Source organism: Anguilla rostrata, chromosome 16 (genome assembly GCF_018555375.3).
Source record: "Anguilla rostrata isolate EN2019 chromosome 16, ASM1855537v3, whole genome shotgun sequence".
NCBI lineage: Eukaryota > Metazoa > Chordata > Actinopteri > Anguilliformes > Anguillidae > Anguilla > Anguilla rostrata.
Window position 1 is genome coordinate 15,996,188 of NC_057948.1, and position 27,867 is coordinate 16,024,054.

At 40.8% G+C, this 27,867-nt stretch overlaps 1 protein-coding gene and 1 long non-coding RNA gene across 2 annotated transcripts in view; both read right to left on the minus strand.

The window, feature by feature from the left end:
* LOC135241818 (uncharacterized) overlaps positions 1–15,599 on the minus strand; it is a 31,317-nt gene extending 15,718 nt beyond the window's left edge. The window contains exon 1 of the long non-coding RNA XR_010326124.1: positions 15,274–15,599. This is a non-coding gene — a long non-coding RNA (uncharacterized LOC135241818). The remainder of the gene's footprint in view (positions 1–15,273) is intronic.
* Positions 15,600–21,135: 5,536 nt separating this feature from the next.
* On the minus strand, positions 21,136–27,785 carry ccne1 (cyclin E1). Its single transcript, XM_064312894.1, has 12 exons — positions 27,575–27,785; positions 26,947–26,996; positions 26,690–26,780; positions 26,535–26,597; positions 25,817–25,983; positions 25,463–25,598; positions 23,695–23,841; positions 23,483–23,578; positions 23,177–23,311; positions 22,795–22,906; positions 22,242–22,399; positions 21,136–21,841 (listed from the first exon to the last, which is right to left on the minus strand). Exons 2-12 carry the CDS (start codon positions 26,958–26,960, stop codon positions 21,725–21,727), a joined length of 1,236 nt encoding a protein of 411 aa, XP_064168964.1. The 5' UTR covers positions 26,961–26,996; positions 27,575–27,785; the 3' UTR covers positions 21,136–21,724.
* Between the last annotated feature and the right edge of the window lie 82 nt (positions 27,786–27,867).

The window sequence follows — 27,867 nt, forward strand, 5'->3', positions numbered from 1 at the left end:
TGTCAGAGGGCATATTTACAGCAGATAGCCATGACCGATGTCCGGTGGGTAAAGAAGCATATCCAGTTGGTGCGATGGGGAACAGATCTGGGCTGCGACAGAGCGGACAGTGGCTGGCAGTCCTATAGGAAGACCTGCAGTCGGCCATAGTGTCGCCCAAGGAGGCAGGGCTCCAGTTGGCAGGGATTCCCCCGCCTCATCCCTAACAGTGGCTGCGCTGGCTGTGGGGCACCTGCAGTCAGCATGCAGCGGTTTGTAATCCTGCAGCAGACTGCACATGCTATGAGGCACAGTGCACAAACTGATGGACAGGACTGCAGTGATGGAACAGACCTACAAACTGATTTGGCAGTCCAAATTGGTGTGAAAAAAAAACTGAAGGGAAAAAAAGAAGACTGCTGGTGTATCTTAAATAAACTATATTTATGGACAATTCAGAACAGACTGATCTGAGGATCTGCAGTCATTTTAGGCAGATGCTAGGCCAACAATGGGCCGGTGGTCAGTGTTGAACAGCTGATCACAGCTTTGATTCTCAGGCTAAAAAAAAAGGCAACTGAACCCTCGATCCAAGGACGGCATTACACTGGTACAGTACAAGGGGCACATAAAAATAAGGCAATTCATAAATAAGAAAATACATAAAGGGCCCAGTCGCCATCTTCAAATACCACAATTAAATTGTGAAACAGGGCAATGATTTTCAACCCACACATGAAAATCCTGCCCAGACTTGTCAAACTACATGTCACTACGATTCTTTGTCTAAACAGAGTTTTCATGTAAGGCTTGTACCCATATAAAATATCAATTATGCATAATAACTTTCAAAGGGGAATAAAGTCTGGGATAAATTATTAATAGTATGTATATTCAAAGCATTTCTTTTCATAGAAAAATATTGCAAGTCTTGTCATTTGAAGGAAAAAATAGCAAAATCTCAGCTTCTTTTATAATGAAATGTAGGATAATGTGAATCATTTGCCTATCTTACCAACCCTGAACTACATTTTCCCTCTATGATCTTTAAAAAAAAATTTTTTTTTTTTAAGCACATATCTTCAACATCTCAGCCTTATCGGACAGTTTACCCTACATTGACATCACAGGACATCAGATATATGTTGCTCAATTAGTGACATTTAGAAAACATTACTTAATTTCTGAAAATCAGTATTTTCCCATAGATTGAGTGTTTTCAGGACGGGCATCTTAATGGATGGAAACCTGTTAGGGTTGACTGACAAGTACAGACATAAGATTTCCAAAAATGACTGAGCCACACTCAATTAGTGCACACTATACACTCTACATCAGCTGAAACGGAGGTAAGTAATGTGTGGAGCCCACAAAGGAAGATTTTGTCTGGGAAACATCTAATTTACTACGTTCTGTAAGTTAAGCACAATTTGTCATCCGCCAGTTAATATGCATGCCATCCATTTGTGAGAGCAGACAAAAGACAAATTTAGCGTCGGTTTACAGCAATCTCGTTCGTTTAAAGAATATGAGCACTTACATTTTTCAAAGCTCTTTAGTTTAATTTAATTTTACCTTTCAATACCTTGTAACACCCAGGAAGTGGATTGTTCAAAACTCCATTAGGGAGGGGGGGGGAACCCTGATTTTAAGATTAAAGGATTCTCAAGGATAAAAGTCAGCGGGAAATAAGGTTCATTTTCTGTCTCATTTCCTGCGAGTGGATAAATGAGAATGAGCACTTTGAGCCAATCAGATCTCACTCAGCAGCTTTGGATCTGCCCTTCATAGCCACTGACCACCTGTCATCCTCATACCGAAAATAACACTTATTTGCTCGGTTTTACTGACAGGATGTGCGCAACACAAACCGACACCTTTGAAAGCCCTCAATCACCTTGAGGAAATGCCAGACATTCCTACGGTAACTAGCTTTTCTAGCAAATTCTTATAAAAGGGTTCCACGCTGAAAAGCGACTTATTGTCTGGTACCGTTGTGGGGTGCACAATGCCTACACAGACATTAGACAAAGTCAAATGATGACTTGCTAACACACAAAGGCCTTGCATCGCTAGTTTTCACAGTACTCTTTTTGGGGAACAAAAGGTTAGCCTGAGACAGAAATCATGGTAGGACAGACAAGCCGGCCATATTTCTGCTCCTCTCCAGGATCATCGAACAGGAAACAGCAATAAAGCAAAGTTCCTGGAAGTTAAGGAGAGTAGGGATCCCAACCCTGGTTGTGTTCTGCATGTACACAAAGCAATAAATCAGGATTAGCCCAGACTGCAGAGAAAGATCTATTCTCCAATTCCCTAAAATGAAGTGCTTTATATCTTTGTCGTTGACTACAATCTCATACGGAGGGATGGCATCTGTCTACAGATAATGTCAAGTTTCCAACAGACAGAGAGAATGATGCACCGTTCGAATGGAAATTTCCACTACTTCAAATTAGACTCACCTATGTGGCGTATGACAGGCGTATTTCAGAGCATTAACATTTACAGCGCATGACACTATGGTTCCAGGAATATGGCCTGAGGTGCCACGCGTGGACACATTTAAAATACATACATAAATAATGAGAGAAAATCATGATATGCCCACTAAATGGAAGAATGGACACGAAAGCGTGGATCAAAGCAGGACTGAAACGAAATGGACCTGAAACACAGGAAATAAGAAATATTTAGTGATATTGGTATGATATTTGACCACTTATTACACACAAACAAATGTGACTGAAAAAACTACAAGTCCACAGTGAGGTTAATACTTTCATGATTTAACAATTTAGGTCATCAATTTTGCCTTTAAACCATTGCCTTTCTAGCATTTTTTGTTTGCTAGCATGTTTGTTTGTTTTACATTATCCATTTAATTTTAAAATCTCTGATAAGCTCATGGAGATTTAGTGCAAGATGAATTTGGCAACAAGCAGGAACATAAACTTCTCTACATTTACTGAACTGTGACTGACTTTAAGGATATACTTGTTGAAATCAGAGGAAACTGGTTTTCTTTCCACATCTGACGTAGTGTAGGCTATGTGGCACTGCATGACAGTGTTACAGTTACGCTTACCCTGCACACAAGGCGCAAAAAAGATAATCTTACTGATTAAAAAACAAATATTTATTTTAATGAATGGTTTTTAACAGATTTTATTCCCAAACAACCAAACACACAGAAAGCTTCAACTCTGATCCCAGGGCTGGATCACAGAGCTCTGAGGGAAACCCAGTCAAGGCAATCCAGGCTTTTCAAAGGCAAACCAAAGAAGTTTTTCTACGATGGGATTCTTCCGCACACTCTGAGCTGCAGTGATGAGTGATTGGCAGTGTGCTCCGAGCCTTCCGAGTCAACATAAAAAAAAAGAAGAAAGGACACCCTCCTCCCCTCCCCCAATTATGATTCCTCTCCTCGGTTTTTATCGGAGGAACAATAGGTCAGAGCTGATCGAACGGGCTGCGTTCTCCCAGACAGCTATGCCTGGATCCGGGATCAATACCAGTCACTAATGTCTCAAGCAGTTCATTACATATTTAAAAAGAAAATGTGATGCCATTGTGTTGTACATCAGCATTTCAAAGTCATGTGCAATTAGACATGCCCGCTTTAACCGTTGCACAAAAAAATAAATAATTTGTAATTACGCTGAACTAATTAACAAGCGGTGGAAATGTGGTATGTTTAACTAAGGAGGAGTTAACCTCCGGTAAGTCTGTCTTACAAAATACAGCAATATTGGAAGAAATGCATCATACATACTTATTTTTCAAACAAGAAAAACCCAAACACTGCACGCACACATCCACACAAGCACGCACGCGCGCGCGTGCGAGCGCACACACACACACACACACACAATATGAAGGTGCCAACTGTTCCCTGGCAAAATAATCTCAGCACAAATATTTCTCCATGTGTTCAGAGCTGGAGGCATCACCTTTGTCTAAAAACATCGTATTGATTTAAACAGGCCATTGTAAAGAGACACCTCTGATTTCATGGAATATCTAGGATTATGTACTGAATGAAAGCTTGACTTTTTTTGTTAAAAATTCTAAATTGGGATTTCCTGTTGGCACAATGGCACCGAGTTCTCTTTTTGCCAAATCAATGGCAGCTATTTAAATGAGCAATAATCCTTCACACGGCACACAACTGACAGAAAAGTGGATGGTTTCAAGTAATGACCGACACAAAAAGGGAGCACAAATGAGTGAATTTGTTTTCCTTTCAAAGTGCTTTCACTGAAAACCTGTCCAAAAGAGCGCTGTGAACGAATAGAGCCGAGATGACTTAAAATTGAGAGAGGAATCGGACGCTCTGCGCAGTATTTATACCCTGTGTCACGACAAAATGAGAAATCCTGCTCGGTATCCTTCGCAAAGTCATTAAGCAAGGGGCTGAAGTGCCATCGTCAGTGTACGGATGCCATGGCAACTTGCTTCGCCCAGCATGCGAGCCCTGATAAAGACAATGAGTGTCAGCACAGGGCACTGAACGATCGGCACTTATCGATTAATCTTCCGTTCTCCTTCCGTTTCAGAGGAGTAACAGCTCGTGGGCTTCAAGATTCATAGGTATGGTGAGGGAATCTCTCAACTTCAGAGCTACAACAGTTTTAATATTGTAGAACATTTTTATTTAATCGCTATAAAAAAGGAGGCCAGTTCCTATTGATCAGCTAAATACCACAAACATCACAATGTCTGCCTTTAATTCAGAAACTAGCCTGTGTTTCTAATACTCGCACAACATAACAAAAAACGCATTTGTAAATTTACCATGAAATACTGGATGGATTACTTCCATCATGAAAACATAAAGACCAGAAACCCTAACCACTGACTCCTCCTCTACCCCACTGAAAGCCCAGGTTTTAAGATCTGCTACCTCCCTGAGTGTAATACTTGGAGTCAGGATTTTGTTAAAACCAGAACATGGAATGTCACCTTTATCTTTGATGCCGTCAGCATATTTTCGGGTATTGTGCACAATCCACACGCAGATTGGGCTAAACTCTATAAGGGTGTGATCATGGCTCTATGGGTCTTCATTTTTTGGATGATTTTTTTTTTTTTCCAGGCATGTGCTAAGCTGTGGCTGGCTCTCTCACGTTAGAAAGTTCGCTTACTAACAACATGTGCTAATCAATCTCGTGAAAGCAATCTGTCAGGAAATCTTTAGCTTTAAGAAACACTATCGGAATAAGGATGAGGTGCATTCATGGGCCAAGGTGCTGAGACTTAGGAATATGCATCCCTTCTGTCAATAAGGATTATGTGCAAGCTTTTATCTTTTGTACTGCACAGACCAGGCAGTCATTTTAAAGGAAGGAGAATAATGATTTTATTTAAATAAATAAAAAGATACTCATATAAATGCATTCAAATCCTAAACCCATTCGCATCCCACAACCATATGTTTAATATGAGATTTAATCTTTTTCAACAGTTTAATGAAAGCAATTCTTAACGTACTGCAAGGGAAGTTAAATTCTTTAAGACCTCAAAGGATAAACAGAAGGTCTACCTATTCTTCACAGAACTGTACCTTCGTTCTTGACTAAATACCAGCATTTTTCAAACTGCATCATTTTATGAATAATATTACAAACTCGGTTCGGTGCTGCTTTATGGAAGGCTGAAGGACTACCATATTTCTAACAAAAGAATCTCTTTAGCATTTAATGACCCACCCAAAAATATCACCAAATTCAAAGGGTGTATGCAACTTCTGTGTTTACAGACAGATTTAGAACCGTCTACTCCATGAAATACAAACAGCCTACACATATGTACGTATTACATCTACTGAAGAAGACATGAACCAAATTTTGATATTTTGTATTCTGTACAATTCTTTATAGGTCAACAGAAACCCAGTCCAACCTCACATTGTTTCTAAATGCCATTTTGTAAAACAGGGACGCAGGAATTAATTAACGTACGGGTAGCTGTCACTGTCAAGAGGCATGCATTAAAATCAATGATTAATAAATTCAAAACACACAACAAACTCAGAGGGGATATGAAAATAGTATTGTGCTCCCTTGGAAGCAGCCCCAGAGCGGGTCCTCCCACCAATGAGGCGGCCACTCAGATGCCTAATGGAAAGTAGCCGATGCCAGCTGTGTGCCTGTGAATAAAATCACTTTAATTAAAGGAATTACAATAGAAAGGAACGAGGGATATGTGAAACAGAATTGACAGGAAACGGCCCTTGTGTTTGACATGCGGTCCTACCAAAAACAAAGCCTTAAAGGAACAGAGCCCTCTTTTCTCTTCTTAGGCCCCTCTCTTTTCTCATTTACAGGTTTAATATGCATTTTTCACATATTAACCCACTAAATGATCGACTCCTCATTTATTTGGGCAAAAAAGGCTCCAAATGTTTTACACAAACAAAGGCTGAAGACACATAGGCCTATCTATAGAAACTACTAAATATTTAAGCGTACTGGTTGTGTATTTGTCATATAAAATACAACTCTGAAGGGATCTGAATAAATTGATTAAAATAAGTGTGGCTTCCAAAAGGATTCAAATTCTTTGTTTTATTTCCCTCTTTTCTGAGTGTGCTTACAGGTTGTTAGAATTGTGAGATATCAAGAAAACAGTCCACAGTTTATTGCAAAGAATTTCTTTTTCCACAAAACTTTTATTTATTTATCTTTTTAAAGCAGAATTTAATATTGATCAGGCGGAAAACAGCACAGCCTTTGCTCAGTAATTAACATAAGAAAACAAATAAATAATAAGCTATTTTAGTATTATAGGGCAAATAAAATGAGCCTTCTACGTGCTACAGCAAGACATGCATGAATAATTTATAAGCAAATAAAGATTTACTTCCATATTTTCTCACATAATAGATGAAATACTAGATGACTACTGCAGAACCCACTTCGAAGCCACTGTGAGAGGACAGAGAGAGGTGGCTATGTGACTGAAACTTGATTTAGTCCTGTGTAATTAGCGTGACAAACCACAAGAGGGTAGCATCTGCACACTTATAAAACGCACTGCATTCTGTGCCACCTTCACCATCTTCCTTCCACCAAAACACGTTTTGCCAGTCCCTGAGGAGCTCTGGTTAGCCTCACCCCACCGCTCCCTCTGTCTCCGTCGGTGGCCACCCATGGCCACAGTAAGCTGCTAATGGAGTCACAGGTTTCTAGCCAGAACGACCGGCTGCTCTTTTTGGCCCACTCCTCACCATGAAGACTGGCATCAGAGAGCCGGCCACAGAGAAATATCCCCTCCACATCATCATGCAGGGAGAAGCAAGCCTAGGTTACATCGTATAGCCTTTCCTTAGGCAAATCAAGAATTAATAGCCCATATCATATCAGCACAAAATCAGTTGTGGAATGCAAGTTGCCATTTAAACTTGCCTAAATCCCCTTAAAAGAAAAATATATATAAATAATCACAGAGAGCCTAAAACCATAGCTCTGGGCTATTTTGTCAAAACAACAAAGTGTAAAAATTTTCAGTCCCAAAATATCTTATAGACTTGATGCCCAAAGCCACTTAGTGAGAGGTACCATACAGGCAACCCAATGGTGGGTGAGGAGAACTGCCTGCCTGCTGGTTGCAGCTATGGGTGCACTTGCATACTTGAGTCAACAGAGGGAGGCAAACCCAAAAAAAACTTTTCCCAGGCAATTCCCTGGGAAAAATGTTACTTATACTTTATCAGTTGAGTTCCTATAGTCAGTCAATGTAACTGATACACAGTGACAAATATTCAGATCAAAGGTACAATAACAATAACTTCATGTTGGTTGAATAATATTTTACATATGCAATGTTACAAAAAAACAGCCTTTTTTGTTGTTGTTTTTTCTTTTGGGGGGGGTGGGCACGTTCAATTTAAAATCGTAATCATAATGGCTTTATATAATAATTATGTAAACACTTGATTAAATATTTAAAAGAAATTGAAAAAAAGCAAAGTCAATGACATCAAAGCTTATATATGTTCTGTAGCGGCTTGTTGTTTACAAGTACTAATGCATCCCAGATGGGAATAGCAGGGTTATGAGAAACCATAAACAAGAATGCGCAATGAAGAGCAGCTCACCATCGGGGAGTGAAGCCATCAATGGGCTACACCCCATTTTAACAGCACGCTCTGTTTTCTAGGACGTTATGAGGACCCCAAACGCTGTCCCACCACCACCCAGGGCCCACAAGTTTCTGAAACTCCCGCCTGCCCGTGAAGTAAAGTGCTGAGGCTCAGATGGCAGAGGCTGAATGAGGATTAAGAGAAAACAAAGAGACTGTCAATTCTCATGCAGCTCCAATTTATGGAGTCCAAATGAAAGCAAGTCTTAAAAAGAGAAATGCACTTCCTCACTGAAATTAAATTGATTGCATTTCAATCAAAAACCGCAATGGCAATCGTATGGTTATTTAGCAAATCAAAACAATTTACAAATAATAATTAAGACTTCAATAACCAGTAGTTGACTGGCCACACTGGCTGATACTGATGCCAGTACCGCTGTTTTACATTATAGCACACATAAACTGCAGCCAATTTTCCATATTCATGGAAGAAGTAGATGAGCAGAGACAAATAACAACAAAATAATAATCAAATAAGAAATTCAGTTAACTGTGATTAGGCTACTTTTTGAGCACGGCATTTTCCACTGAATTTACAGCACTATGGCACAAATGCGTAGCCTCTGGCACAGACATCACATCAACCTATCTGGCCACCATATCGACCATAATCGTAGCACTGCACTGATAATGATAAGTTCACATTAAGATATTACCAGCCAATAAGGATACAAATCCAAAAGTATAGTGCATAATAAATTACAGAGCAGCAGCTTTTATTTTTAAAGCTTTTAAGCCTCAGATTCACTACATGGCCAAAAGTACATGGACACCGAACATTCAACATCTCATCCAAAATGACAGACATTAATAAGGAGTTGGTCCACCCTTTGCAGCAATAGCAACCTCCACTCTTCAGGAAAGGCTTTATACTAGATGTTGGAGCATTGCTGCAGGGATTTGCTTCCATTCAGCCAGAAGAACATTAGTGAGGTCAGGCACTGATTGGGTGATTAGGCCTGGCTCGCAGTTGGCATTCCAACTGACACCAAAGGTGCTGGATGAGATTGAGGTCAGGGATCTGTGCAGGGCAGTCAAGGTCTTCCACACCGTTCTCGACAAGACCATTTGTATATGGACCTCGCCATGTGCCCGGGTCCATTGTCACGCTGAAACAGGAACAGAGCCTTCCCCAAGCTGTTGGGGATGCACAGAATTGTCTAGAATGTGATTGTACGTGGCAGCCCGAGACCAAGGGGTGTCCAGATACTTTTGGTCATGTAGTGCAGTTCACAGAAGTCTGCCTCTTATCAAACCCTCAAAGTAAAACAGACTGTGTACTGTGCTGACAGGGAGTCAGCAATTGTGATGAAGAGACAGTGCTTAGTTGCAAAACATCCGGTTGGATCAGCATTACGTGAACTTTAGGTCCTCCATAATACAATGTAATCATGTTTTGTATTGTTGGGAAACTGATGTCATGGGGGACAAGTTGGTGTCTTTGGTGGTGGGGTGCTGACTAAAGATCTTGACACCTATGGGTCAGCACCCAGCCAGATACAAAGGTTAACCCAGTGTGTTATGCTTACAGAGGTAGTGCATGCACAATCATTGATGCACTGTTTTGCCACGATTGTGTCTTTATTTGATAACTTGGTGTTTTGCTTTGATCGTCTTGTATAGAAGGGGAAACGTGCAGTGGTTCAGGGAGACTCGTCAACATGGTCTCCTGCGCGTATAAGCCATTTACACGGATAGCCATTTCACCACTCACATTTTGCACCATTGTATTAGGCTACTAGACACTCTGAACAATAAACTGCGGCACTCATTTTAACCTGGCATTCCCCTTTGACTTACCACTGCTCACTTAGCAGTTTTAATGTCCTAGCATCCACAAAAAACTTAGAATATCTGCACCCCATAGTCACTCGCCAATACACTAGTGTCATAGCAGGAAACACAATTGTATTTACCCAGGCTACACAAGCTAAAGACATGCCCACATCTACAAAGTTAGATAGTGATTTGTATAAAGCCACAGTATTGGTGGCCAGCAGTCTCCTCCGTCTATGCATAACAGATTGCACAGAGGAAAGGTTACAGAGATAATATGAAATGAATCCCGTTCCAGTAGCACCGCGCAAGACTACGCTCCTTTGCCACTCAGATACTTCCGCTGTTTGGTTTGCAGAGGGGTTTCAGTAGGTGACCTCGACAGGATAAGATTTGGTTTCTTGCTTTCATGACGCATCGTTTGATGTATCTGAGGGATTTCTTACAGTCATATCGTATAGGAATAGGTATGAGTAAGAAACCGTAAGATGATAGTGCCAAACATGCACAGCGCTAGCTGTCATACTTTATTTTATTTATTATTTATTTGATTGTTTATTTTTACAGGGACAGTGCAGAGTTAGCTAGCAGTTAATTTACATCCCTTGTTAACATTAGACATACAAGTCAAGAAACAAATGAGAGCAGCACCCATCTACAAAAAAGGCCTCTGTTTTGCAGTTAGTAATAGGAAGTAACATTAGTAGATTAGCACAATACAGGAATCTAATATAATGGAGATTCAGTTCAGCTGATTAGCATATAGGCTACTATTTTTCTGAGTGTGAAAAATACAATATTCTGAGTTAATGCGACCTAGCTACTAGGTACAGCAAAAGCCACCACACACAGCCCAATTTAATAAATTTCAAATCAAAGCCAGATGCAGCTATTCAAGATCAGTCAATACAAACAAATGGCTTCCTAGCTGGTTTATGAAAAACACTGAATGCAATTAGATGTAGACTATATGTAAACATCGAACAAAACCTTAAGTCATCCTGCCCCATTTTGTAAACTCGCTAACATGGCAACTTGACCAGGATGCACAGTAATTTCACCAGCAATCTATGTGAAAACTCACTTGTAATTCATGAGTTGCCACCAGTATTTTAATTTAAAACTGACAGAGAGAAAAAAAAAACATTCAGAATGTTCAAGTTCGAAAACAAAAAATAACCTCACTGCACAATGCTCGCTTCTTCATTGCACTTCATTTGAAAGAGTCATCGCAGTTTCAGCTAATGTCAGATTTAGCTAGGCTACTTATAGTGATATATTGTTGTGCAGAATAGCCTACTATAAGAGCTTAATAGTTGTAGTAGTAGTATTTTTTATTCAGTCATCACACACAATACAATAAATATAAACAGTCTAGACAGTACAAACAAGTCAACAATCTATGTATTAGGTAGTGACTGAATTATTAATGAAACATTAATATCAGAAATTAACATTTCTAGTTCAAATGGGCCTAGGCAGCAACAAGTACTACAAAATGAACCACTACAGCAACACTTATCAAGGGTGCATCATAACAAATACCATGAGAATGGAGCTCATGATTACTCATGTTTACCACACAGCCAAGTAGGCTAATCCCTACTATGACCAAGTGACCATCTTGAAAATAAACAGACCATCTTGAATGTGACATTTATGCTGAAATCATATCTTAAAACCTTGCAAAGTCTCAGAGTGGCAATAAAAGCTTATGCATGCACCTTCCTCCCCAAGTGGTTGTAGAGTAGCACCTATCAGAAAGTGGGATACACTGCGTATCAACTTCTAATGAAAGGCAAACGTCCTGTGACGCAATTATTCTTTTATTTTTTATTTTTTTAAAGGAAATAAATGGGAGGGGGCCTATACGTCCCATGGTTGTTGCTTTGCGTTTGTCTTGTTTGGATGCGCCTTTTTGCCATCTGATCCTTAATAGCATTTATCTCATTATATTTACCATTTATCTGTATTTGCATGATACTGAACAACCAGGTACTACTCATTTAGAACATTTTAAAGATACAAGATTATGAACCGAAGAACCTGAAGTCTTCAGAAATCTATATTTTTTATGTTGGATAAGTCCAATTGGTAGAAACATCACTTATCCATGTTGTTTCCACATGTATAAGTTGAATATTTTCACAGCCATTTATAACCATGAAGGGCAAAGTGTTAATGAATAATGGATGGCACCATGTGGCTCTACCATCACTTCCAAGTCATGGGGATGACTCTCCATCTGAAAACTTCTCGTGTGTCACCATGACTCCCCCGATCCGGCGAAGAGTCGGTAGAGGCCAAAATACAGGGGATTTTCCTTGCGGACCTAAGATGTTTTGAAAAGCAATAGCTTGAATTATTATTTCTGTCTCTGAGTCCGTCGTAAATGGCGATATAGCCATGGCGGTGTGGTCATTTACTTTCATATCGGTAACCAAACCCTTGTTTATGCATGTGGGTTATTTGAACTATAAACCATGTAAACAGTATCGGATATGGGTTACTTTTAAAAGGAAATAGTAACAGGCAGCCAAAAAAATTGTATATTGGCAACTGGGCATCAAGACCTGCAGTGTAAACGTAGCCTTAGAGGATAACTGAGAATAAAAGGTTCATCTGGCCATTTAATGTATTGCAAGTTTCTAGGCACCTGTGGCTGTATTTAAGGGCCTACCTTTAGAGCCACTGTCTTTTTGCCCTTGATACCACGGGAAAATCCAAGCAACTCAGCAAAGACCTCAGAAAAAAAAATGTGGACCTCCACAAGTCCAGTTCCTCCTTAGAAGTAATTTTTGAACAACTGAAGGTACCAGAGCACAGAAACTCACAGTAAATGTAACATGAGTAATGGTGGAATTGCCCATAGGCATCAAATAAGCTAAGTTCTAAGTTTCCCATGCCAGGTGAAACTGAAAACAGCAATTGAATTAATTTAGGTAATACCATATCGTTCTTTGGGGGGTTATGTGGATGGTCTGTAGCCTGATCTTGGTTTTTACTTTGGCACATTGTGGCTACAATCGATGTTGATTTATTTTGTCTCTTATCACACCAGCAAAAATAACGTAAAATCAGAAACCTCCAGGCAAATTAACAAAGCTCATATAGTTTGCCTTCCAAATTGTGTACTAGTCTATATTTGTATGAAACACCGTATTCACATATAATAGTACTTTAAAAGTCTGAATCAGACAGACGGGTGAAAAATTTAAGGAAAAACAAACATAACGTGTCTTAGTAAGTTATTGGGCCACCACGAGCCGCAAGAATAGCTTCAATGTGTTGGAACACCATTCCTCCGAAAGATATTCCCTCATTTGGTGATTTGATGATGGTGGTGGGAGCAATGTCTAACACATCAGTCCAAAATCTCCAACAAGTGTTCAACTGGGTTGAGATCTGGTGACTGCGAAGGCCATAGCATATGACTCACATCATTTTCATACTTATCAAACCATTCAGTGACCGCACGTGCCCTGTGGATGGGGGCATTGTCATCCTGGAAAAGACCACTCCCATCAGGACAGAAATATTTCATCATAGGATAAAGGTGATCACACAGCATAACTTTGTATTGATTGGCAATGACACTTCCCTCTAAGGGGACAAGTGTGTTAATGTTGAGATATGTATCGTATATCGCCATAAAGCGTACAAATATTGAGATATTATTTTTTTGCCCTAATGCCCAGCCCTATTAGGCTATATTGTATATTGATGCTGGAAGATGCCATGAGAACTGAATCTATTTCCCTGGCTGGCAATAACAACGCTAATGCAGCATCAGAGCTGCACATTAACTTGCTAGCTCATGTGTAGCTACCAAGCTGTAAACTGCACTCTTTTTTCTGTAATTTGTCAGAATAACAATCAAACACCGCTGGAACTACATATTGCGCACGTATATTTTTGGTTCAGACTTAGTTCGAAAACTGTTTTCACATCAGAAATGACCCACATCGCGCTCAGAATGAAGTGGATGGAGACCAACGATTTGCGTTCACACCTACCTCGTTTGTTGCGGACCAATCTAACTTTTTTCTAAGTTCTGTTCGTTTTGACAGGTGTGAAACCTCCACCCGTGCTCGGGTGCGCACTAAACAAACGAACCTTTGTTGGCTGAAAACGGTGTACTCGTCCTATTACAAGTGAAACACAATTCTATGATGGTCCAATCCAAAAATGTTATAAGGACCAATTATGAAAAGTGTAGGCTGTGAATTGTGGGTAAAGAGAATACTGAAAACGGGTTTACTTGGAGCGAAGAGGAGAACAAGTGACTTCAAGAAATTTGGGCTGACAACTGCACAAAGCAGCAGTTGGAGAAAACGCAAACAATTACAGATACATTTATCATATTTCGTCAAAAGTTGATCGAGAGGAGATTCGATTAAACCGGCGGACAATGCCACATTTAAAAAATAATAGATTAGTGCATTAGCGGCGGCAGTGTACACTAGTGTACTGGGTAAGGGGTTGGTCTTGTAACCTAAAGGTCACAGGTTAAGTGTCCCCGCTAGGACATTGCCGTTGTACCCTTGAGCAACGTACTTAATCTGCATTGCTTCAGTATATATCCAGCTGTATAAGTGGAAACAATGCAAAATGCTATGTAAAAAGTTGTTCAAGTCGCTCTGGATAATTGCTGCTAAATGCCTGTAATGTAATGTCATGAATGCCAATGGTTCCCGCCCCTTCTTGGCTTTAAGTGCATACCATGGCCGATAAAACTGGGACATTTACCGGACTGATCGTATTTGGAACTAATCTAATCACGATTCTGAACGAAGGCAACCATCGCAATGTTTCTAGCAGCACGTACATGTAAAAAAAAAAAAAAAAAAAAAAAAAACCATTAAATCCTACTATTCACATCCCGAAGTTTCCAGGACGGACAACGACGCTATGTGCTTGCGTTGTACCAATATGTGCTGCTGGTAATTCAGCCATGAGTGCTTTCGAAACACATCATTTTTCCTGTAACGTTAGGCGAACTAAATGAAGAGTATACAGTACGTAAAAACTAGTCGAACTCTGGCGCGGACTTTAGCAAACGAACTAGGTGTAGAAATAGCCTAAAACTTTCCGTTATCTGGTCCTACAGCAAATCGAACGCACTAGGCTACATTAATATTTAGACATGGTAAGATAATGTTGCCAACTTAAAGTTACAACCAGTAAAACTATCCGCATTTAGCACGCAATACACAGTGAGAAACAAACAAACAAGTGGACAAACAAACAAGCGATCGAACGAAAACAAAAATGATCACAGCGCCGTCTGAGGTCACTTAAGGCTATTGGCTACATGTATGCTCACAATAAATTACATTAAAATCCAGAATTTTAATCTTTAAAAGTTACCTTTTAATGTTCCTCTTGAAATCAGGAGACTGTAGAAGCTACCCTTCGTTTTTTAATTAAATCTTGTCTCTTAAATGTGTGGGTTCATCGCTGATTAAACTCCTTTGTGAGTCCATAAGAACTGTCATAAACTCAGTCAAATTAATTCCGAAGGACGATGGACTCCTTTTGCTGCGATAGTTGGTCATCCAGGAATTTGGCAGCGAGGCATTTTGCCCGCTATTTCAGATTCAACAAACCGGCTTGCTTCCCTCAGATCTCAGTGCCGCCTCAACAGCGCCATTTTCCCCTCTCTCTTTCCTGGTGTACCCTGGGTAAACGGTCCGAATCACGACTCAACTGTAGGCTACAGTTGCTTTCAAACAAGTTTGTGCCACAGACTGTAGAAATCTTCGTGCCACAGCTCTATTAAATGAAAACAGACTAAAGTGAATGACCTGAATTGTAGTTATTCTATCTTATTATTATCTTATTCTATTTTATTATCTATTTATATCTTATTATTAAAAATGCATCTACTTATTGCCTAATTTATTTTGCATGCAATGCACTTATTAGGCCTAGCACTAATACTGTCAGTGCGTTAGAACGTAGGCTACCTTGACAGGAATTGTTGCATAGGCTAATGTATTCAATTTAGTATGTAAAACATGTAAAAAGTATTTAAAACATTTATTTATTTATTTTAAAACTTACAGTAAAAAAGAAATACTAACAAATACTAATGGTATTGACATATGTTTCACTGGAAACACTTGACATTTAAGTTATACAGTGGCAGTTTTTAATATTCACGGAGCAAAGTTCTTGAAGATCTTTCAGCCACACATTCATGCTACAAACCTCCTGTTCCACCTCTTTCCAAAGGTGCTCCATTGGATTGAGATCTGGGGGTACTGTGCAGGCCACTGGAGTAAAGTTAAGTCACTGTCATCATTGTGGAACCAGCTCGGGATGATGTATGCTTTGAGACACGGCACATTATCCTGCTGTAAGTATCCACTTTAAAAGGCTGTGGCCATAAAGGGATGCACATGGTCAGCAACAATGCTTAGGTTTGCTGTTGCATGCAAATGATGCTTAGTTGGTATTAAGGGGCCTAATGTGTGCCAAGAATACATCCCCCTCACCATTACACCACCACGACCAGCTTGCTCAGTCAACACAAAGCAGGATGGATTTGCGCTGTTTACGCCAAATTCTGACCCTAACATCTGCACGCTGTAACAGAAATCAAGACTCGTCAGACCAGGTGACTTTTCTCCAACATTAAATCACCCAGGTTCGATCATGGGCCCCCTGTAGCCACATCTTCCTGTTCTTGACAGGAGTGAAACCCAGCATGGTCTGCTGCTGTAGCCCATCCACATCAAGATTCCATTTGTTGTGTGTTTAGAGATGCCCTTCTGCAGACCACTGTTGTGAACAGCCGTTATTTGGGCATCTGTGGCATTTCTGTTAGCTTGAACGAGTCTACCCATTCTCCTCTGACCTTTCATTAACAAGGCGTATTCACCCACAGCACTGTTACTCACTGGATGTTTTGTGTTTATCACACCATTCTCTGTAAAATTCTCTGAGTGCATGAAAAGCCCAGAGGGCAGCCGTTTCTGAGATGCTGGAACCACCACGTCTGACACCAATAATCATATCGTGGTCGAAGTGGCTTAGATCAGGCTTAGATCACCCATTCTCATGTTTGGTGTAACAAAAACTAAATCTCTTCCCCACGACTGCATGTTTTATATATTGAGTTGCAGTTACGACATGATTAGCTATTTGGAAGAGCAGCTATGTAAATATACAGTGCCCTCCATAATTTTTGGGAAAAATAAATTTTTTCTGGATTTGGCTGTGGATTTCACAATTCTAGAATTGTAATTCATCATTTCACATGTGGTTAAAAAGCACATCCTTGACTTTTATTTAAGGGTAGCCTACTTTTATACATTTTGGTGGGGGGGTATAAGAGTTACACCCCCCCCCCCCCCCCCCCAGTCTTACAAAGCAGGCCAAATACTTGTTTGAAAACTTCAAGCAATTGTTACTGTTGCTACAGTTGTGCATGTTTATTTCTGAAAGGCTACTTTTTGATAGCTACATTTAAAATACAAATACACAAGACACTAATGTTGGCTAAATGATGGAAATTTATTAAACTGCTCTTCAGTGCATGTCCCGTTAAAATCAGCAAATCTTCATTTCTGCTAGACAGATTAATACCGACTGACTGTTTATACTCAGTTACTGACGCTCCTGTATATTTCAAAGCTTGATGCCTGCTTTAAACATATCCGTATGATATCACGTAGTGCAATTAAAACATCTCCATTATGCTGGTAACAACGAACTAATCGGTTACCAACATTGTATAAAACAGTAATGTAGGCCTATTCAATTAACAGTTTTTAACTTTATCAGAGTTTTTGCATGGATTTCATATTTTCACATTGGAAGCCCGTGTCCTACGCGAGCCCTTTCACTGTCGCCTCTTACAAGTTTTGTGGAAGGCGTAACCTATTTTAAGCGCGTCGATAAACCTATTATATTACTCAACCGCGAAACTCACGAATCACGTCAGTAGTAAGTTACATAAACACCATAACTTCTGTGATTCCGGGACAGTCAAGAAACAGGCGCGTACACAGTTCATTGGGCGCGTCTCATTTGATGAGCACGCCTTCTACTTCCTCAGAAGGCGTGGAAAGGGTTAGAAGGAGTGTCCCTAGCAGTCACGTGTGTAAACACAGTCACGTTGTCTTGTAGCCACGTGGTCAGGGTGACTTGGGGCATCTGACAACAACCTCAATGACAGCCAGAAAGGGAGCCCTCTATCGACTGCTATATTAAAAAGTACTCCTTGCTCATAAGAGGAAGTCCTTTCACAATTTTTCCTGTCTATTCAATTTCACTCTGTTGATATATACTGGAAAATAGGGCGGCCATCTTCTTCTTCTTATTCTTGATATTACTATTATTGTAAATATAATGAATATTATTATTATGATTATTATCATTCATAATGATAATAATAATTCACATGCTAAACGGAAATACAGAAGTACACTATTGTTTCATATTATATTCTTATTTTCATCCTATTTTGATTGTATCTTGGACAGCAAGACGTTGCTGTAAATAGAGCTATTCCCACACAGCAAGTAGGTACTGAGTTTGAATCCCAACTGAGAGCATTTCTGCATGGAGTTTGCATCTTGTCCCTGTTTCTGGAATTCCGCCCATGGTCCAAAGACATGCAGTAGGCCAATTGGAGACTCAAGAATCATGCTGTTACTAGTAAGTGTTTTCTTAGGAGGAAGTGGTGCACTTGCACCTTATTTCTTTTTACCTACATGCAGCTTTGATTTGAACAAAGAGCTATCTGATTTGGCTGATTCTTAATATTATCATGAATTGAATTTGAAGATATTTCATGTTGATGAGAAAGGAGCAGGTGTCAATAAACTCAGATTTGGAAAGGGAGAATAGGATTTTGGCATTTCACTACTGCAGCACTTAATCACGAGTCCTCAGTCACTGTCCTAGACTCATTATCACAGACTCAGTTGGACATATGGGCAGTCACACTAAGAGGAGGGTCCCAGCAGGAGGTAATTCTAATATGCAGTTACAAGAGCTATTTCAGTACACAGTGACAGAACATAACCATCCTATGAATTTAGAATTTCTAACTACGCAAATGAAGCATATACTTTTTAAGCATTGATTGAGAAGGAATAGCTGCCATGTAACACTGTACACACATATTCAACACACATAAGTGTTCCACATCAAGATGGGAAATACGGTGGTTTATTTTCATCCTCAGAGAATATTCTGTCATTTATATTTTTAGGTGTTTGTGTGATGCCATTATGCGGTATTATTATAAAATGAAGGGCCGTTGATCCATTAGCACCCTTTTGCCACTGTCCAGTAGGAAGTCTTTGATGAAGAAAGCCAAGTAAAGGCCTGAATAACAATCTATTGAATTTTTTTTTCCAGGGAGCACAAATTAGTATGCGCAGACACATTCGCTCTCATTCTCTCTGACAAACACACATAATGCATTTTTTACAAGTTTAACCTGACTAAAATTTACAGAAGTTTGATACCAGTACCATATTTCAAAATATGAAAATGAATGCAGAGTACTCTTGATGCTCAATATTTATGAGGATTTTCTTGCCTTGCAACTTACTAGTCTATTGCCTGGCCGTTCAGGTGATTTCAGCAACGGTTGTCTGATGCTCTCTCTGACCAGGTGTGACTGCTGGTGGCGGCTGGTGCCTCATCCAACGGGCACCTGCTGCTGTCACAAGCGTCTGTACAGGGAGAACAAAGGGGCCATTGAGCTCCCAACAGCTGTCATGCTACTGCCGCCTGCCCGTCTGCCTGCCTGCCTGCCCGCCCGGGGGCCCCCCTGCCCCCTAGGCCAGGCTGGTGGGGGACATTCCCCCTCCCCTACAGCAGAGGGGACCTTTTAAAGGGACAGGGCAGGCCACGCTTTGCAGGACAGGAGATAAAAGACACAGAGGCAGAAGCTCTCATTCAAGCGCGCCCCATTCATGCAAACGAGGGGAAGGGCAATCATCAACCAAAAACAATGCGTCTGGGTCCCGCTGTTTTGGACCAGGCAGTTTGATGCACTTAAAATCCCCAAGACGAGGGAGTAACTGAACTTTAAAAAGAGACATGAATTCTACATCCTTCCACCCAGATTTGTCTTCCAAGTGGAAAACATTAAGGAAAAAAAGAAGTGCACAACAAAATCATTCCTAGCAGTTTTCTTTCCTCATAAGATCTAATAGAATTCAATCCTATAAATTAGTTGATTTTACCTCATGAAAAATACATTTACTCAATACCAGTACATTATTCAACAAATCATTTGAAATGAAATAAGACCCAGAGCAGGCATTTATGAAGAGCTTGAGGCAAGCTAAAAAAACAGCAATCACAAAATCGACAAATCCAAGACCTTTTCCAGAATGCAAAACGTCAATGTTAAATGTAATAAGTAACTCTAACATCTGTTAAGGAAATCAAGAGTTCCCTGCGATGCCATGTGATCAACTCAAGAGCCACAGCATTACTGACATCTAGTGGAGTACTATCTTCCATCATCTCAACATGCTTACTGCAAGCAGAGGGCACTGTCTGTGTTCGTGGCAGGGACAGCCATTATAGGCAGGCAGACCAATGCTCCATTTTGTGTCACATCACTGATCTGATCACCTTTGGCAAGCAGTACTTTTTCTGGTCACTGTGGAGTAACTCCAATGATGGGAAAGCACACTGGCAAATTGAGACAATAATGTATAATGTGTAAAAATCGTGCAAACAGCACATCCATCAAAAGCACAATTCAGTACAATTTGTATCAACACATTTCAGATACCACACAAGAGATTTATGCCCCTCCCCCCTCCAAGTCCTGATTATGCAGTTATCTCACGGGAAACGCTCATTGGTCAAAAATGGCTCAAGGATTAGCATTTGAAAATTGGATGAACCTAGATGAGCAGTGGCAGATCAGACCAAATGTGAATATAGTCTGACATGGAATCTAGTCCTCTGGGCAGGACAGTCAGATGTGACCAACTTTCCAAACAATGTAGCTTTTCATAGTTAATGGTTACTTTCCTTAAAAATAAATGTATAAAAATCCCAATTTTTTTCTATATGGTGGGCACATGCAAGAGCAGCTCCAGCTGAGCTCTGGCTTGTATCAACAAAAATTAAACTTGTAAACAAAAAAACTTGTATTAATACAGGCTTGCATTGTGACCTCACCTTTCCTCCATCACTTCACTACACAGACAAAGTAAAATTCTCAGAATGATGGTCACACTCAACATGTAAAAGATAAGCTGTCTGAGACAGTGAATTTATTTTCAAATGGTACAGAAAAGTAGCAGCATTTCATTGAAAATATACAGAAAAAAATACAAAATAAAAAATAACGATAAAAAATACAAATTTCAATTTGGTAAACCTATACTCTGTGTGGACCGGTAAAGAGGTCCAACATAAAATCTTATATGTCCGCTTCTGAAGCTGGCTGTTCCTCTGGTGCAAAGACCAGCGGGCCTAATGTCCAGACCGAACAGATAGTATTTCTCCAATTCCCAAAGGCAGTGTGGGTCCGGCAAACACGTGTTCAGGATCCATTCCTCAAAGTCCCACCAATTTTAGCAGCATTCAGAGTTCCGATGACAACTCTGGATATTTGGCAGGTGGTCCAAAACTTGGTGGACCATTTAAAAAAAGGAATTAAAAAAATAAAACATTTTAAAATAGCTGATGGACTACACACAACCACTGGATAAATCACGACAGACCACAAAGCCTTGTGCCCCCCTGTAGCATCTGAAGACAGTTTGTGTGCAATGCTGTAATTCGCCCTCCTGCCAGACACCTGATTGGCCCAGCTTCTGCAGATGGGTCCTCAAGACGAGGGAAGCTCAGGCTTCTCGCTGCTCGGAGGGGGGGTGAGTACGCATGAAGGCACGGGGGACCTCTGACTCCTCTCCACGTCTACCAACTGGTAGGAGTACGCCTTCTCCTGGAAACCCATAAACAGCGGCGTATCAGAATGGTAGACCGAGGAAAGCAGCATGCTTTCAAACATCACTTAATTTAAGTAAAGAACATGCAGAATAAATGTAATTTGAAGAAGTGGTTTATTTACTTTGTTTTCATCAACTGAGGCACCTTGCTCAAGGACACAATTGCACCTTCACGACAGGAACTTAATTCCATGACAAGTTACGTATAGCCGGGAATCCCCTCATAATACACAACTGCTTATGAAATATTTGAGTACCCTACATGGAATAAACAACATACTATGGTTTCTCTCACTATAGAAAAGACATGTGGCTTTTCGAATGCAACCTCAATGGAGAGCAATGTGCACTCAATAAGGCCACAGAGCACATAAATATTCCAAAGTGGATGCTTACCAGCCAGTCCAGGTAGGGAGCGTGGGTCTGGATGTTGTGCAGGTCGTCCACAGAAATTCCCTTGAAGGTCTTGAGCCCTGAGCTGCCCACTTCCCGAATGGACATTGCGAATGGCACCATCCACTTAACGCACCGCTCCATGTCTGACCACTGGAAACCTGCGGAGGGAACGGGGGTCCTTAGTCTCATCACTGTCTGCCTGTACTGCTTCCAACACCGAAAACCCAACATATCAGACCGCACCTTGGTTCCCCTCCTTTCTTCACCTGAAAGCACTCCCACCTTTGGTAATAACTGAAGTTATGCCATTTTCAGGTCATATATATATAAATATGGCCTGAAAACGGCATAACTTATATATATAAATCTATATTTTTCATTATAATTTTACATTTCTCATCTTAAGGCTTGTAAGAACACATTTAGAATTTGTACTTCGGTTCACAGTCAGCATAGTTATCTTTCATTAGTGCTCTAGTGACTCTTTAGAGCACACATTCTGATAAAACCATATCATCTGCAGCCTGAATGAGAGCAAAAATTTGTACTCTACCTGAGACCTTCTCCACCAGCTCCACAGAGGAGAAGTGGAACAAGGCAGAGGCTGCCAGCATGCTGTAGGAGAACTCCAGACACTTCACGTCCAGCACGCACACATCCAGGAGCTGGTATAGGGAAATACAGGCCATTAGAACTCAAGAGCAGCATGCGCATTACCACTGCAACCAACTCAGTTTGGGAATGCAAAGACTGTTTGTAAAGAAAAGGTTCAAGCTCATGAGGACAAATCTCTTAAATTTTGCACTTCTGGTCTTCCAGAGTCGAGGGAATAAAGCATATTTGACTTATCCCGACAGTGATGTCTGCTGCTGATTTTGCAAGGGGAGCAAAAAAAATGTAAAATCAACACTGTGGAGAAACTCCTCAAACCTTACCTCCGCTATCTGCACAAATGTAGCCTGTGGATACTGAGGAATCAGCACCTCTCCGGAGTCCTTCAGGTATGCCACTTGCATATAAATGTTTAGCCAGGATATGGATGTCAAGGGGCTAAGACTCCACTTTAGCTCCTGCGAGAGACAGCAACAAGCACAACCAAAACATAAGAATGTGGCCAAATAGTTTACGGAATCAGACTTTTTTTTTTTTTTTTTTTTTTTAGGAAAACTGAGAAAATTAATGGGTGGAACAAGATGTTTTTTGGAAAAGTTTTTCCAAGATAGGTCGCTGTGGAAGCATACCTTCATGATAATCAACTCCATGCTAAGGATCTCGTCTTCTGTGCAGGCTCCGTCTGAAACGTAGGCAAACTGGTGCACCTTCGGAGGATAGATTTCCTGAAAATCAAGAGACCAGAAAACAACATAATCCAGCATGCCACCTCGATACATTGAGGCGTGCATCAATAACAAGCAACAAAATGGGAGCGGATATGTCAGTGGCCTTTCCCTACCTCCAATTTGGCAGCGATGAATAAAGCGGAGATGCCAATGAGCTGCAGTCGCGTTTTGAGCACATTCGTCTGGGTTGCCATGTACCGGTCAAATAAGTCCTGGGCCAAGTAAAACGTCTCTCTGTGCAGTTTGTAGACCTCACAAACCTGTAGAGAAAAAGGATGTGAGAGGTCTTAGTTGGCACCGATATACATCCATCAATCCATTATCTATACCCGCTTATCCTGGTCAGGGTCATGGGGGGGTGCTATAGCCTATCCCAGGATGCACTGGGCGAGAGGCAGGTATACACTCTGGACAAGTCGCCACTCTGGCGCAGGGCATACAGACACACACAATGTAATAATATATACACCCACACTACATGTGTGAAAATGTAGTGTGTATATGTAATAAATACCCACTACATGTCCAAAAGTATGTGGACACCTGACATCCAACATTTCATCCAAAATTATAGCCATTAATATAGAGCTGGTCGACCCTTTCCTGCTAGAATAGCATCCACTCTTCTAGGAAAGCTTTCAAGTAGATTTTGGAACATGGCTGTCAGGTTTTTTCTTCCATTCAGCCACAAGAGCATTAGTGAGATTAAGCACTGACGTTGGGCCATGAGGCCTGGCTCACAGTTGGCTTTCCAACTGATCCCAAAGGTGTAGGATTGGGTTAAGGTCAGGGCTCTGTGCAACCCAGGAAAGTTCTTCCACAGCAATCTAGACAAAATCATTTCTATATAGATCTTGCAGTGTGCGCGGGGGCATTGTCATGCTAAACGGGAATGGGCCTTCCCTAAACTGTTGCCACAAAGTTGGAAGCACAGAATTGTCTAGAATGTCATAGCATTAAGGTATGCCTTCACTGGAACTAAGGGGCCTAACCCAAACCATGAAAAAGAGCCCCAGACCAAGGGGTGTCCAGAGACTTTTGGTCATAAAGTGTACACTGTATATACATACATGTATTACATTACATTACAGGCATTTGGCAGACGCTCTTATCCAGAGCGACGTACAACAAAGTGTATAACCATAACCAGAGAGAGAAGTACCGGTCCAAGTACAGGGAACAACCGCATAGTTCAACTTGGACCCTGGTGGTTAAACTGATTAACACTAACAACGAGAACGGCAACAACGCGATCTATGGAAAAAGTAGTCGTTAAGACTGGCGCATCAACTAAGTCACCTATTAAACAGCTGCCTAGTTACAACCCTAAGTTTAGTCATTTACAGGGGGGGAAGGGAGGGATGGGGAGAGGTGCAGCCTGAAGAGGTGGGTCTTCAGTCGTCGTTTGAAATGGGTCACAGTCTCAGCTGTTCTGACCTCCACAGGGAGGTCATTCCACCACCTGTATATCCAGACGGGTGACAAATAAAACGGATGACATCTTGATCCAAAATCAAGGTCAACTGGGCTTGCTCAGAATTTTTATAGATGCCACAGAGCATGACAGGACAATAAATAATTGCTTAATTGTATCATGCAGCACGCCTGTACGGAAGCATCTGCATTAGTTTTGGTCAGGTTTTTCCCGTTAATTTGTCACTCGCTTGTGTGCGTGGATACATACACATACATACAAACAAAGTTGGAAAAGGAATATTAATCAGGGCTGGTTTAATTGGCTTTACAATTTTTTTTTTGTTTTTTTGCTGGTTCTGCAGTGTCCCCACCAGTATGGGCATGTTCAAGCCAATTAAGACAGCCCTGATCATTCATAGCAACTAAGTATGCCATCGGGTGAACTATTCATAACAAAACACCAACCTCTATTAGCCAATCCAGGAGTATAACTCTCATTTTTGGCTGCAGCTGTGGGTGTCTCTCCATGAAATGCATGTCTCTTGAGTATGCCTTGTCTTTCTTGAGCAGGTTATTCCACACATCCTCTTTATTTGCCCAGCTATAGCCCAAAAGACAAAAATAAGACCAATCAGTCAGCTAACAAAGGGAATGGCAGTATACATTATGACAGATTACCTTTTGGTACAACACCCAGTCCTGTCATAGGTAAGAACCCAGCCACACACACCATTCTGTTGTGCACGGCATTCATTTAAACCCATCCAAGAAATGGTTTTCATATTTGAAGACAAATTTGATCCCCACTAAATCACTCACCAGAGGACAGGCAGAGGGGAAGACCTAGCAGGGGTGCCGCAGAGGTTTCTGAAGGCATACTGTGAGAGGACTAGGCCTCTCACAGTGTCTGGTTCCTCAACTTCATCGTCAGGCGTGGGGGTTCGTCTGCACGGACTTGTGCAACCTGTGGCTTGACTCCAGCAGGCCTTCGCACAATGGAAAACAGACCAAGGGAGAGGATCAGAGCACTGACAAGACAAACACATGCTGACACCTGTGACAAAATGAGTTAGAGAACTAAACAATCCTCTGAGAGGGAAGGAAAAGGTGACAAAAGTGTTGTACAATTGTCAAGACAAGCTTGGAGGAAAATGCACATAGCCAGCTGCACGCCAAAGCATTCCACCACAGAAATATTTTGTGGTTGACACAAAGCTACTGCTGAGATGTACGACAATTACATGACATCCTGCCTCTGAATGCATTTATTCACACTGACTATGTACCAATATAACTAAAGGGAGCAGGGAGGGGTTTTGCAAATGAACATTATTGGAGTTGGTGTTTGAAGCTAGACGGCAAAATGTGAAAACAAATGGTGTGTGTGTGTGTGTGTGTGTGTGGGGGGGGGGGGGTCATACATCCATGACCAATGAATTTGGCTTTGAAACCTTTATGCTCAATAAATCATTCAAATCTAAATCAGTAAGTTAATCTGTGAACACACCATATGAATTTGCTAGATGGCATTACCTACCTGAGTACGACACTGCTTCTTTTTTGTCATTTCAGTAACTACCTCATCAGGATCTTGCAAATACTGTGGATAAAAAAACAAGAGATTTCAATTTTAAGCCATTTCACTTCTGAAGCAAAGGACCATCGCTGAGACTCCTGGGTACACCAACTTACAACGTCAACATCTGCCTTTCTTTTTCGAGAACGGGCTGTACACTCTTTGGATGCTTCATTGATTGGGGTCGTCTTCAATTCAGCCTTTACACTGAAAGGAAAAGTTATGTATTGATCACATTATTGTTGAGGAATTCGTCTGCATATTTTCTAGCTACTTGGCTAAGCTACAAATTTGGTCAGATAACTGCAACTTTTTGCGCAAACATAGTTTACAATGATACTCAAACATCACGGGAAAACAAAATGAAACCAACCTTTTTCTAGGCATTATATCTTGGCAAGTATCCTCTGAAGGTACGGTTCACTAAAAGAAAAAGGCACACCATTTTGAGAGTGGGAAAAAAACAAAAAATGTTAATAACTCACATTCCCCAACCCCCACATAGCTAACAGTTAGTTAGCAAACTAACTAGCTACAGTAGCTAGCTCGGCCATTTTCCTGCTGCTTGCGTCAAGGTACCGACAATTCTACCATTTAAACAAAATTACCGTTTGTCACAAACCATCCGATCTCCCAAATGTAAAAATATGGATTTCGAACTTGTCATTCGTCTAACTTCTACATAACTTTATCATTATTTACTATTTTTATTCTACTTAAACACCATGTCCCACTTCCATTTCCCCGCGCCGAAAGCTTGGCGTCTGCCTCTGGGCTTGGGCTTTGTGAAAGCCTTCCTGTGTAGTAAACGTGCTTTCTTCGTAATGTACAATAAAGAGTGTCAATCAGCAAGAAATATTAAGCCCTTATAATCAGAATGCATACTCATAACTAATTGTTGCAATAAATAAGAAAAAATCTGAAATTTAACCCTATAAAGTAGTCGACTTGCTAGCAACGTTCCAAGTTAGCTAGCTAGCTATCCATGATTCACATCTTACCTTAAAAGATGCTCCTTGGATGAGATGCATGCAGCCTCTGTTTCAGTCCAAAGAAAAACCGATCACTATGTGAACATTTTCAGTGGAGTGGGCCTTTGTCGGTACCACAACGATTGGACGTGTTGCCTGACTGACGCTCGCTTGTTCTGAGCTGGCGCGATAAGATTTGCGCCTCAGCTTATAAACTGCTGTAGTCGTCTATCTGTGCGCATAGAAAAAGGGGCAGTCAAAGCGGGTCATTTAAAAAACCTGGCGGCAAGTCCGAATTTAACATCTCTTTACACTGGCCTATC

What these genes read in the sequence shown, in the direction of transcription:
- ccne1 (XM_064312894.1), bottom strand. An exon ending in GCTGGTGGAGAAGGTCTCAG is followed by an intron (nt 22,400 to 22,794) that starts GTAGAGTACAAA and finishes TTCCCTCCGCAG; the next exon opens with GTTTCCAGTGGTCAGACATG. An exon ending in CTCCCTACCTGGACTGGCTG is followed by an intron (nt 21,842 to 22,241) that starts GTAAGCATCCAC and finishes ATGGGTTTCCAG; the next exon opens with GAGAAGGCGTACTCCTACCA.